Source organism: Solea senegalensis, linkage group LG6 (genome assembly GCF_019176455.1).
Source record: "Solea senegalensis isolate Sse05_10M linkage group LG6, IFAPA_SoseM_1, whole genome shotgun sequence".
NCBI classification, from domain to species: Eukaryota; Metazoa; Chordata; class Actinopteri; order Pleuronectiformes; family Soleidae; genus Solea; species Solea senegalensis.
The window spans coordinates 16,012,226-16,025,110 of record NC_058026.1 but is presented as its reverse complement, the minus strand read 5'-3'; the positions used below and the strand labels follow the sequence as shown (position 1 = coordinate 16,025,110).

The window sequence follows — 12,885 nt, the reverse complement described above, 5'->3', positions numbered from 1 at the left end:
ATTTAGCACTCTCTTTGCATTTACTTTCTCCTCCCAGCTCAAAGCCTCATCCCTTCTCACTTTTTTCCTGTACTTGTCCCTTCCTATTCAAGAAAACCTGTAACCACCTACAGTGCATCCACAAAGTATTCACAGTGCTTCACTTTTTCCACATTTTGTTATGTTACAGCCTTGTTCAAAAATGGATTCAATTATTACAGATACAATTTTTCTTTTCCTCAAAATTCACAACACAACACCCTATGAGAACCTGAAAAAAGTTTTTTTTGACATGTTTGCAAATTTATTAAAAATGAAAAAAACTGAGAAATCACATGTATGTAAGTATTCAGCCTTTGGTCAATACTTTGTTGATGCACCTTTGGCAGCAATTACAGCCTCAAGTCCTTTTGAATATGATGCCACAAGCTTGGCACACCTATCTTTGGGCAGTTTCGCCCATTTCTCTTTGCAGCACCTCTCAAGCTCCATCAGGTTGGATGGGAAGCGTCGGTGCACAGCCATTTTCAGATCTCTCCAGAGAATTGGATTCAAGTCTGGACTCTGGCTGAGCCACTCAATGACATTCACAGAGTTTTCCTGAAGCCACTCCTTTGATATCTTGGCTGTGTGCTTAGGGTTGTTGTCCTGCTGAGTGTGAATACTTTCCGGATGCACTGTATAATTCAAGTCGTATGAAGTTTAATGTGTCTTTTACACAGGTAAAACAATATGTGATATTCTGCAATGGAAATTGTGGAAGGATAATTCTTTGCAATGCTCTCCTTTCATATAGTTTTATTGACTGACAATATACGGCACTAAATTTAAAATGACACATGTTGTGCTCATGGAAAATTACATAATTTCTTGTTTGTAAGAAATAAAGACATGATTCATTATTTTATAGGCACACTGCATGTACCAAGGCTGAAGTTTTAGTCACATGTATTTTTGAATGTTTTTCTTTCCAGTTTTATCTGACTGTTTTTTCATTTGCACTTTTTGACACTCTTCCAACTTTACAGCCTCAGCAACATCACTGCTCTCAAATAATACAGCTAGCACTTAAAGACAAGAAGATACTGAGGAGTTCAATCTTGCAGAGAGATCGCCAGAGGATAAATAAAGTGGTAAAAGTCTTTCTTGTGGTTTGCACTATTTTTTTGTGTGGAGCATCAGCCTCATTCTCTCAGCATTCATGTTGCTTACTTTGACTTCAGAAACATAACTTATTTCTCGCAAATAATATTAATAATAAAAAGTGTCCGTCTTGTCTTGTTCTGTCTGCAGCTTCTTGTTACCATGCCAATATATACCATGCCAAAATATACCAGATTTAGCCATTACACCTAGCTTTCATCTGTAGTTCCATATAAAGTTTTAATTTGCATTGAACATTGTGGTTGATCTGTGTTTAACCTTTATCTTGTGGTAAGTTCATATAGTTGTGAAACCATACATTTTATTTCAACTTGAAAACAACTATATCCACATATGACCGTATGCAAATGTTGAGTTAACTATAGGACAACAAATCCTGTTGTTTTTAATGCATCGCAAAGCAAACCTCCTGAAATGTGACAAATTAAACATGTGATCTGGGTCTGATTTCCACATTTGGATCAGAGTATGTCAGAAGTGTGATCAACAGACAACTGTTTGACGCTGAACTTTTTTTTAATAGAGGTCCTCAGAGACAGAAGTATGTAAATCTTAGTCTGCCAGCAACTGTTTTCCATTTGTTTTTTCCCCGTCAAGAATGACGGTTCAAACACTTTCAAATACAATTTTTTTCAAAGACACGACTCAGCAGGAGTTACACTCTCTGCTGGAGTTGCTTCTGCCTTTATCCAAAGTGCCTCATATAGAGATCCACACAGTGTCTTACAGAGCAAATGTACCAACAACTTAAATCTTTAGAGCGTAACTTTTAAATATAAACGTCTGTTAGAGTCAAACCATTGTCAGATAAAAGCCTCAGTGGAATTTCCATTGCTTTCAAAGGTCTTATGTCTAATATCAAGAGAGAATGGCATACTAAAAACATCAGTACAGAAGCACACAATACAACAGTGACGTATCCTTAGATGACGTAGAACCAAAGCCTCAGTCCGGACAATGATTTTCTTTTTTAATCTAACAAATGACTGAAAATTTGTGGTGCAATTAGACTTCCCTCATGCCGCCCTGACCTGAGAAAGAAGCCAAACACATTGGGCCTATGTGACATTTGTAATCAGTGTCTGTTCAAATTATAGTTGTAATTGCATTTCATTAGGAAGGAAATTGCCTGTGTTATTTATAAAAAGAAAAGTGATTGTGCTGGAAGCTGTTTACATTATTTCCTGCTACTTCAGAAGCAATGCTCAACTTTTCATACACAGCTAAATCTTAATGGCCTTCCTCCTATTACTCTGTGAAATGAAACCTATTTTGTTGGATTCTCAGAGACAAAACAGGCTGCATCAAAGTCCCATTATCCATACTGTCCATTTCCTCAGGGAGATCCACCAGTTTAGTTTCCATTTTATCTAAGCTGTACATTTCCATGAAGCTGGAGCCCACAGAAAACCCTCAAATGTTGTATGTATGTTTTAAGAAACTTTTCTTTTACAGCCCCCTTGTTGACATGATCAAATCGGAGCAATTCACAGCATGAAAGTGAGTCAGTGGGAGATAAACATATAATCTCTGAAATAATTGTACAGTGTGAGGCAGAAAGAGAAAAACACTCCCTAAAAAGTGCATGACTCGCAGCTCACTTAGAATCAACTTAATCCAAGTTTAAATATCTCAATGAAATATGTCACACATTTTGATTTACATATTCTCTCAGGCTTCCATACCCAATGGAGATAAATAAATGTACTCCCTTCCATGCTGTTGCAGAAAAGTTTGAGGTAATTCAAAATGTAGGAAATGGGAAACATGACGACTGCAACTGTGAGATATATAACTCGGAGCTTCCTAACTGGGGGCAAACCGCCACTGGGGGGCACCAAAGCTCCTTGGGGCGGGGTCAACAAGAGAGGAAGGTGCCAAATTTCTCAAAGATATGGAAGTATATTAAGTTATATTATATCTTATATTAAGAGATAAGTATATTGTCATAGTTCACCATTAAAAAACAGTAACTCAACAAAAAGGTTGGGTAAAACATAACTAACCCACTTCTGTGTCAGTAGCTTTTAACACTGGCACCAGCAGTCAATAACCTCTGTAGCTACTTTTTACACACTATTAAACAATGCTATTAACCTAGACCCTCTGGTAATGCTTTGAGTGTTCATGCATATACATTTTTCATATACAACTGTGTATTCTCAGGGACACACCAAATTACCCTCAATCCCATTGTTTAGATACATTAACTCAAGTGTTCTATTGAGTCGAACACTGTCGTTTAAATATTCTTAATGTATTGTGTGGCTCTTCATTTATTGTCTCGTTTGGTTTAAATAAACAATTACAATCTTTCAGACTCCTGACAAAGTGTTTTGGATTAAATGGATACATAGCCTTGAGGAATAAAGTGTTTTCAATTTTCTCCCCCATGCTCAATCAATAAGTCATTATAGGCTTTGTACGAGTCACTACCAGTCGGCTTCTATAGATTTGTGAATCCTTCTCCACACAAAAAAGTCACAATTGCTACAAATTCAAAGCTATTATGTCTCTGTTGCATTAGCGTTTTTGAATGCATACAACACTGAGGATGAGGTGAAAGCTCTCTAACCCTTACCCAATATCAGTTCCTTCTCTACCTTTGGCTGTGGCAATGCAGAACATTTGGTACTGAACAATATATATTTTTTCCATTTTATTTGTACACGTACCAAACAGACAAGGGACACAATTAACAAAATACAGTACTTGTCCATGCTTATTTACATATTTACAGTTATTTATCTCTGAGTTGAAATCTCTGTTTTATCACAATTATTTTCGCTGGCTGACTCTCGAAATGTGGAAATTTACACTTGTTAAGGTCAGCTGCTTGGTAACATAAATATCTAATTTGCCAGTCACATGGCATTGACTGAATGCATCAAGGAATGCAGACCAGGGCAATATGACCTTCTGAAGTTAAAACCAAGAATCAGAATGGGGAAATAATGTGAAATTGTGGCATGGTTCTTGTTGCCAGATGGGCTGGTCCGAATATTTAATAAACTGGGATTTTCACACAAAACCCTTGGTTTTAAAGAGAATGTTCCTGAATTAGAGAAAATATCCAGGGAGCAGCCTCCTGACGCCACACAATTATGTAACTATAATGTCCATTGTTAGACAGCAGACCAGTTGTCAAATTATAATTTGAGGCTTGACAGCAAAATTTGTTTTGAAAAAAATGCATGAAGTTTTCAGTCAGCCTGAGAGACCTTGTTGGATATTTCCAGCAAAGAGCCAAAAAAATATACACAAAACAGGAAGACACACTATGTACCACATAAGGACATGGCTCAGAGTATTACAAGACACCAACAGCTGTTAGAAAATGTAATGTACCACCATGTGACCCGTCTCAGAGGTGACCATGCTGCAATGTGCACAGCACACACTCTGACACTCCATGTTATTGTCCATTGATTGAAGTGTATCTCTCTCTAGTCTGTGCCAGTGAGGCTTTCAGTCCACTTATCTGCTGTGATGAGGATAATAATGGTGACTTCACTCCCTCATGGCCTCATTCAAGAACAGCCGCTGGGGCTGGTCAAGCCTGTGACAAATGTAAAATTGTTTATGCATATTTTAAGATTCAACTGACACATGCTGTCTTTCAACGGGTCATTTCATTCAAGATTTGCTGAGTGTTTACCATTAGTGTATCAAAAGGAACTAGACATATGGAAATAGATGTAGCTACTTTATTATTCAAAAGCCACATTTACAAGCTTTGTCTGGTCTGTTATGAATTGGGTTTCAGTGCAACCACAGATTTTCATTATTATTTGATTATAATAAGCTTAGATATAATAGTTTGAGTTTAAAAACTAGGGTCCCAGCTATAACTACTGATGTTAAACAGAACATTCCTGCAAACTGTGATAGAATAACGGAAACTCCAAGTATAACACAATAAAACATCACAGACCTCAGCCTCCAAAATCTTCATAAAGTTACATTTACAAAGCAAGTAAAAGTTTGAACACAAGCTGAACTTTCTAACCATGGAGGTAGGATTTATTGGAGGCCCATTAAATTCAGCCCCAACCAGTAAAAAAAACCCCATTTATAAATCAAATGTGATTGTCATTGTGACATTCAGCTTAAAATATGTCACAGTACAATGACACATAGAGCCATGAATCAGACAGTGTCTTGCCCACATTTAGTTTTTACACCTTCATACATTTATAAATAATTAAAAAAAATTCTGCCCTCTGAGGTTTTACTATTATATTCTTTTCACAAAACATTAACCCTCGGTTATAATAAAACCAAGTTCATGCAGAACTTCGTGCCGATTCTAAAGGCCAATGTCCAAAGATAGAGGACTTCGTCATCATCATCATCATTATAAAGACAGTTCCCTCGCACCAAAGTAAAGAACCACGTGACGCCTGCTTTTAAAACACAGTAATCGCCGCTGTCACGAAAACAAAATAAACTTTTAATAGATACAGACATGTTATTAAAATATTTCATTCAAAACTAAATGTATAGTTTGCAAAATTACCAATCACTAATTTGACGCTCTCCACTTTATTTCGCTGCAGTTACTACACTTCCTGGTTTGGAACCAATGACGGTGTAAACACAAGGTCACGTGTTAAGCTCTTCTGCTCTACGACGTTCACAGTGTGGACCTGACCGGAGGGTGAGTGCTTTTCTGTCGCTTTTTCGAACGTGGGTTTTGAACAACAGCCTGTGGGTACATGTACAACTTCTAAAGTATATATTAGACTGTTTATAATGACACTCTGTGACGTGCATATTCACCGGTGTTACGTAAAAATGAGCTGCGTGGCTGCTGTACTTGCTCGTGGTAAACTTTTTTGAATCACGAGCATGAGATTCTGTTTTGTAATATGATCCCAAATTATACAGCCCCAAACAAAAACAAACAAGCAAAATGTTAGGTTGGAGAACAAATATGTGGATTCGTGTAGGACACAAAGACAAAACGCTCCCTCTATCGAGTCCAATTTCGTCCAAAAACCATAAAGAAACGTAAATGACATGCTCTTACCTCACGGTACAAAACTCACGGTACAAAACTGTTTACCTTTCCAAACAGCGATACCTAAAACCCGCTACCCTCTTTTTTATGAAGCACTTTGGGATCAAGAGTGACACTCCGCCTTGTGGCGGGAGGCTGCCAAGACACCCCCCCCCCAGAAAATAAAGAAATAGAACACCACCATTTCTGCAGACTGAAAGGATCTTAACTGAAGGAATCGTAATCTGAATATTCAAACATATATGCTGGATTGGTTTAGACTACTTGTACCAAATAAAATGGATATGAAGCACAGAAAACTTAACTTGTATAACTGTGATTGAAGGCTTGTGTTTTTCTTTACATCTCTATGACTGAAAGCATAAGGAAGACTTTTAACATCCCTTAAGGAAGAGTAAGAATACATTATAAATATCTTAACTTAAGCTTTTATAAGCTTTAATACCCTCAAAAAACATGTTCTAGCCTACCAGTAAACCTGTTATCCACATTTTTATTGGATGTCTCTTTTGAATTTTATTCTAGCTCCTTAAACTCTAAAATACTGCAACATGTGTCAAAGGTGTTTCTACTGTGACCTCATGGCATTAGTGACTGTTGTTTATAACCCTGCACATCTTGCAGCATGCATAATACTTAACTGTTGGTTTTATTTTCGAAATTACAGACACTAAGATCATCAATCACCAACTGAAATACATGCACATAAAGGTTTGTGTAACTATTCCTAAACAAAGTGTTATCCCATCCCTAACCACAACTAGGTAATGCTTAGCCCTAACCTTATCCAGTTTCCTAGAAATTAGGTGCTGCGTCTGTAGGACCAGGTTTTGGTCTCCATGGGGACTACTGGTCCTGACTTGGTCAGTGTTTATTCCAGAAAATGTTGTGCCCGCACGCACAGGTTCCCATAAATTGCTGCTCTCATTTCAGTAAATATTAGAAAATGGGAATGTCCTAAAGGTTCTGACTGAAAGCCAACACTCTTTTCTTTTTAAAATTATATTAATGTACCGTGGCAAATGTCAGTTTTGGTTTATTCAATATGGATACGGAACACTGCCTTATGAATATGGATTCATAAACTCTGGCACAATCTAATCTCCATTAGAGGAATAATAATCTACAGTAATGTATGGGTGGTCACTTGTGATTTTTCTCTGGAGCTGTAAGGCCTCGGCCTACTGTCAAATCATTATAGGTCTCTGCAGCATCTGTTGAGACATAGCCTGTCAATTATTACATCTTGGCTTGTAAGGTTGAAGGTGGCGCTGTTTTTTTTTGTTTTTCATTTCTAACAGTAGTGGCTTTGGTTGCTCGCATACATAATGTACATTGATATGCAGTATGTACTGTCCTTGTAAACCTTTCATGGCCCTGACATCTCATTTTGCCTTAGCTTTGCTGTCTTATTTAACATATTTATCACATGATTGCATGTCATTTATTCTTTTTTGTTTTGAATTAATGAATTGTTTTGGAGGGATTATTTCTTATTAAATAAACCTGCTTAAACAAAACATACCCTCTGAGTTTGCAGTAGGAAACATTTTTCTTTAAACAAAATGAAACTTGTTATTTTTCATGTTTTGATTGCAGAGAAAGGATCACTATGGGACGCCTGGACGGGAAAGTTATTGTGCTGTCAGCCGCAGCGCAGGGAATTGGACGTGCCACAGCAATAGTAATGAGCTTCAATAAGTACTTCTCACAGATAATATTCCACTGACATCATGTTTGTCCACTTGATTGTGGTATTCACACTTAAATGAATGTATATTTTTGAATTAATTGAGTATTTTAAACAATGTATCTGCATGCAGGGCCATACATGTTCTCCCTGTGTGTGTGTGTGTTTCTTCAGTTTCTTCTCACATATTTGGACCATAAACTGTCCAACTGTCCAGGTTGTACCCCACCTTATACTGTATGTCAGCTGGGATTGGCTCCAGCTTCCCACAAACCCTCATGTGGAAGATAAAGTGGTAGACAGTGGTTGAATATGTGCACGCAAACTGAGGGTTTGAATGGATTTTTCTTTCAAATTATTGTTTCAAAGACGCCCCATCTTTATATTATGGCAAGGCACAACACTAAAATCAACACAGAAATAGAGAAAACTTCATTGTTTTATACATTTGGTTTTCGTTTTGAATAAAGTATTTCTATTTTTTTAACGATATACTGTCACTCGCTATAGATATGCTGTAAATAACTGCAGTAATAGTGATTTCTTGAGTTGACTCAAAACCATTGTCAGGACACTCCTCATACACAATCCTCTTTTCAGCGAGATGGCAAACAAAACACTTGAAAATCTCACAACCACGCTTGTAACGATGGGGTCATCATCACTTCCATTCCCTTCAAGTGATGTCTTTAACTGTAATGCTGTGGCTCAAATAACACGGCTTTATGTCATGTGGTGGAATTCAACTATAGGGATGTGATGTCTGTTTACTCTGTCTCAGCCCATTACTTTCAAATGACATAGCATTACCGGTTGCATATGGCGACAAGTCTTTTGAGCATTTTCCATTTCAACCTTAAAATTGATGTTTCGTCGATGTGCCCTGCTCTGTGGTTAATGAGCCACTCCATCTGCTGTCAACTGACCGGGAGAAATGGATTGACAGTGAGAGTTGTATCTATGGATACATGGCGATAAGTAGAAACCTGAATTATCACCTCAAATCACAAGAAGGGACGGTGTGTGTTCAGGCTAGTGATTCTCATTTGATGGGTCGGAAAAATAACACTCCTAATCATTTTCTATCATCAAACATTTCTTTGACTCATACTTTTCAACTGTAGGCGTTTGCAAAGGAGGGAGCTCACGTCACAGCCACAGACATCAATGGAGAGAAGCTGAAGGAACTGGATGGTATTCCAGGTAATTTCTCTTGGTCTGCAGCTGCCATCTGCTGGTTAACCAGTGTTATGCTATCTGCAAATATTTTTACAAAAACCCTATAACCTTTTGCTATAAGAGAAATGGAAAAGAAATCTAAGCCAAGTTCTATACATATGTAATTATTAGGACATATAAGTGTTTACACTTATTTACAAATATCCTGGTAGACAATATATGTAAACGGTGATCAGTAATTTGGAGGATGTTTATGTATGGGAGAAAAAAAAGAGCAAAACAATATCTTCCAGTCTCTGCTGGAACAGGTTTGAATAAATTCAAAGTCAACACTCTTTCCTCTCTCAACACCTCCTTTCAGGCAAGTCAGCGGGAAATCATGTCACCTCCAACTGCTCTTGTAGAGCTGTTAAGTGGCCAGTAGAAAAACACAGAGGTTGTAGCAGTTACTCAGTTCTGACCAACAGATAATTGACTTGAGGCTACTGAAAATAGGAAAGCAGCTGGAAATTCAATAAATGTTATCTGCCAAGTCTAAATTAATCCAATAATAATAATAATATAATTCATGTCATGATAATCTCTTTTCCTGGTCATTAAAAGGGATCAAGACCAAGGTGGTGGATGTGACCAAGAGGGACCAAGTGGAAGCCCTGGCCAAGGAGCATGACCATGTAGATGTGCTGTTCAATATAGCTGGGTACTTTATCCATTCTCCAAATTACCAAAGCAATATAAACATAGTGCATCACAAAAAAGGTAAATATATCTCCATGTACATGAAATGGAAGATTGTGCAAACAAAAAGGAATGGGCAGTTTTGCACAGCAGTCATTTTAACAGGTTACATTCAGTCACAGGTGTAAACAATCAATTTTACAAATTCATGAAGTCCCCCATAAGAATCTGACTTCTTTGTGATCAGACTGTGACCATGTTGAAAGTTCTGAGGGGTCACACCGGCATGACACCGGCTGTTAATGACACAAGTGTACACTCATATGTGCCGTGCTTTATCATCTGTTTTCTAATAAATGGGAACATTATTTACAAAAATGTTCCATTGAAGCAGACCCAAAACTAGTGAACTCTTTAAGAAAGTAATGGTTTCAGGCTGGCTCAACTGTCACATTGTCCTAACTGTACTGAACACAGCCATCGTTAATTTGATCAGTGTTTTTCCAACTAAAATGCAAAGGGCCCGTTTTGTAGAAACTGAAACTATAAAGCTGAGATTTCCCCACACTTTACGGTTTAACCTTCACTTAACCTAATGTCAGTCATCATAAGGACTTGGGATTCATAAATTAGGTATTATCTTAGCTTATTTTGGCTTACTCCTTCGATGATTTATAGACCAGTTTAATTTCTCATCTGTCATGCACTGCACACAGGTTTGTGCACCATGGCTCCATCTTGGACTGTGAAGAGGCCGACTGGGACTTCACGATGGACGTGAATGTTAGGAGCATGTACCTTATGTGCAAGGCTTTCCTGCCCAAGGTGACCTTTGCTCACTTCATCGCATGCTTAACACAGTTGATCCTGTAGAAATAGGTTGGAAATTGAGTGACATATGTTCATATATTTTTTTCTCATCCTTTGTTCGCTGGGATTACCTGCATTACTCTGAGCCTATGACATGATTGGGCAGTGACTGCCCAATCACTAATCCAGCTTTAGCTACAAACGCACCAAACTGGCACTATGGATGATTTAACTTTGTTACATAAAGATATCAAGTTAAATTTGTTTAATTTTTATTATTTTTAATATCCTAGTTTCTTCAATTCATAGTCAAAAATCAATTAATACTCTGTATGCCCACTTTATGATTTGTCTTGTCATTGTAGATGTTGGCAAAGAAATCAGGAAACATTATCAACATGGCCTCTGTTGCATCAAGCATAAAAGGTAAAAGATATTCCACACATTTTTTCAGTGTAGATGAATGGAGAACAAATATTATGCCCAATTTGAGGAACACTTAAGTATGACCAAGATCAGTGTAATCCTCTTATCTTAGATTATTGCTTAGCGTGTGTGTGTGTGACATGTGTTTCCTTGACACAGGTGTTGTTAACCGGTGTGTCTACAGTACCTCTAAGGCTGCAGTAATCGGGCTCACCAAATCTATCGCGGCTGATTTCATTGATCAAGGCATTCGCTGTAATTGTGTTTGTCCTGGTAAGTATAGAGTGTTGTGCAAAAGTCTTGGGCCACCATTAGATTTGTTGTTTTACGTCTGAACAATAGCATGACCCTGGCTCTCATAAACCTGGAGTGGAGCCCTAATTAATGTCCCTGGTAAAAACACATGCTTTTCCTATTTGATGTTGACAAATATCTGCTGTGAAAAAGGTCTGTTACAGCAGTTTTATACAAGCTTGAGCATTACATTCACACATTTATGAGTTAAACTCATTGACAGCTTGCTAATATGACAAATATTCAGTCACGTCATTCCAATCCAAATGCCAAAATCAAGTGTCGATTAAATTAATGTTAAGAGAAAAACTGAAAGGGTTGTCATGTTATGAAAGCCTTGAGTCTGTATAATTTCCCAGTATAATTTAGAGGATGGATTTTTTGGGGATCTAGGTTATGGCTCAATTAAATAAATGATCAGATTTTGGTATGGTGATACACACCACAGCCCCAAATCTCCTGAGCTCGGCTTGTGTGTTAAATACTGGTGTGTGTAAAAAGGCAGAGGTCAAAATTCACTATCACATTCACTATCGCGTGTGCAAAAATAACAAATTCTAATTCTAATCTGGATTAAGGCTATTGTTAAATCAATTGTCAACCTTGCAATCCCCTAATTAGTCAAACATATCTATATCCAATAAAGTTCTTTATTACTTTACTTAGGTTACTCTATTGTATTTCTTCAGGGACGGTTGATACTCCATCACTGAGAGGCAGGATCCAGGCCCAACCTGACCCAGAACAGGTAATGTAGGATCTGATGTGATATAATAGGTCCTCCATTGTTAATCTGAACTGTAATGCCTGCTGAGTCATGTTAAAGGTACATCTTCACCTGTACTGCCTCTCTACAGGCTTATAAGGATTTCATGGCAAGGCAGAAAACTGGCAGGATGTGCACAGCTGAAGAGGTGGCGTACCTGTGTGTATACCTGGCTTCAGATGAGGTGAGTGCTCGCAGAGTTTGTGTATGTCATAACCAGTAATCTGAACAGTATGTAAACTTAAAACCCATTTAAAACCTAAATGTTTTAAAGATGACAATTCAGAGAAAGTTGCTGCTAATTTGTCATTAGTGAGAGAATTAACCTGATTAATGTGTTGGATCCTCCACAGTCAGCCTATGTGACAGGGACGGAGCAAATCATCGATGGAGGATGGAGACTGTGAGAAACATCATGATATTGGTGGAAACACTTGTTTGCTTTGTGAAATAAATCTTGAAACACAAGTGCACAATGTGATCATTTTTAAATCTGCAAGCAGGCATATGTTTTGTATGTTTGTCAGTGAGCAGCATAACTCAAAAGATGAATGGGCGTTGATGAAAAAATAGACCCAGTGAATCAGAAATACTGACCTACATTTAAAACTGATTAGTTGCCTGACTAGTTCCAGATTCCTTCATGTACACTAGGATACAATCTATGACTGAGAACCTTAGTGGACAAATGACTTATATTACTAAGAAATGATGGCAAGCCTTTGTGATAAACTGTATATGAAAGTATAACAACCTATAACAAGAGTTTAAAATGCAACTTTACATTATAGTACAGTAACAACATGCAAATAGCATTTCCAGTAGTTAGTTAGCTAGCTAGCAACTGGACTTGCTTGAGTCCAAGCACCTACAGGT

At 37.6% G+C, this 12,885-nt stretch overlaps 1 protein-coding gene and 1 long non-coding RNA gene across 3 annotated transcripts; one reads left to right on the top strand and one right to left on the bottom strand.

Moving 5' to 3' along the window:
* Positions 1–3,789: 3,789 nt before the first annotated feature.
* On the bottom strand, positions 3,790–6,282 carry LOC122771243. Its single transcript, XR_006360590.1, has 2 exons — positions 6,176–6,282; positions 3,790–4,702 (listed from the first exon to the last, which is right to left on the bottom strand). It is a non-coding gene; the product is annotated as an uncharacterized LOC122771243 (long non-coding RNA).
* bdh2 (3-hydroxybutyrate dehydrogenase, type 2) lies at positions 5,601–12,477 on the top strand. 2 transcript variants are annotated; one of them, XM_044028683.1, is made up of 11 exons: positions 5,601–5,803; positions 6,834–6,877; positions 7,766–7,850; positions 8,981–9,059; positions 9,639–9,735; positions 10,430–10,538; positions 10,889–10,949; positions 11,109–11,222; positions 11,933–11,991; positions 12,101–12,193; positions 12,363–12,477. In XM_044028683.1, exons 3-11 carry the CDS (start codon positions 7,779–7,781, stop codon positions 12,414–12,416), a joined length of 738 nt encoding a protein of 245 aa, XP_043884618.1. In that variant the 5' UTR covers positions 5,601–5,803; positions 6,834–6,877; positions 7,766–7,778; the 3' UTR covers positions 12,417–12,477. The 2 variants fall into 2 exon arrangements, with proteins under 2 accessions (XP_043884618.1, XP_043884617.1); XM_044028682.1 differs by lacking the exon at positions 6,834–6,877 and having other exon boundaries at positions 5,603–5,803.
* The last annotated feature ends 408 nt before the right edge of the window (positions 12,478–12,885 follow it).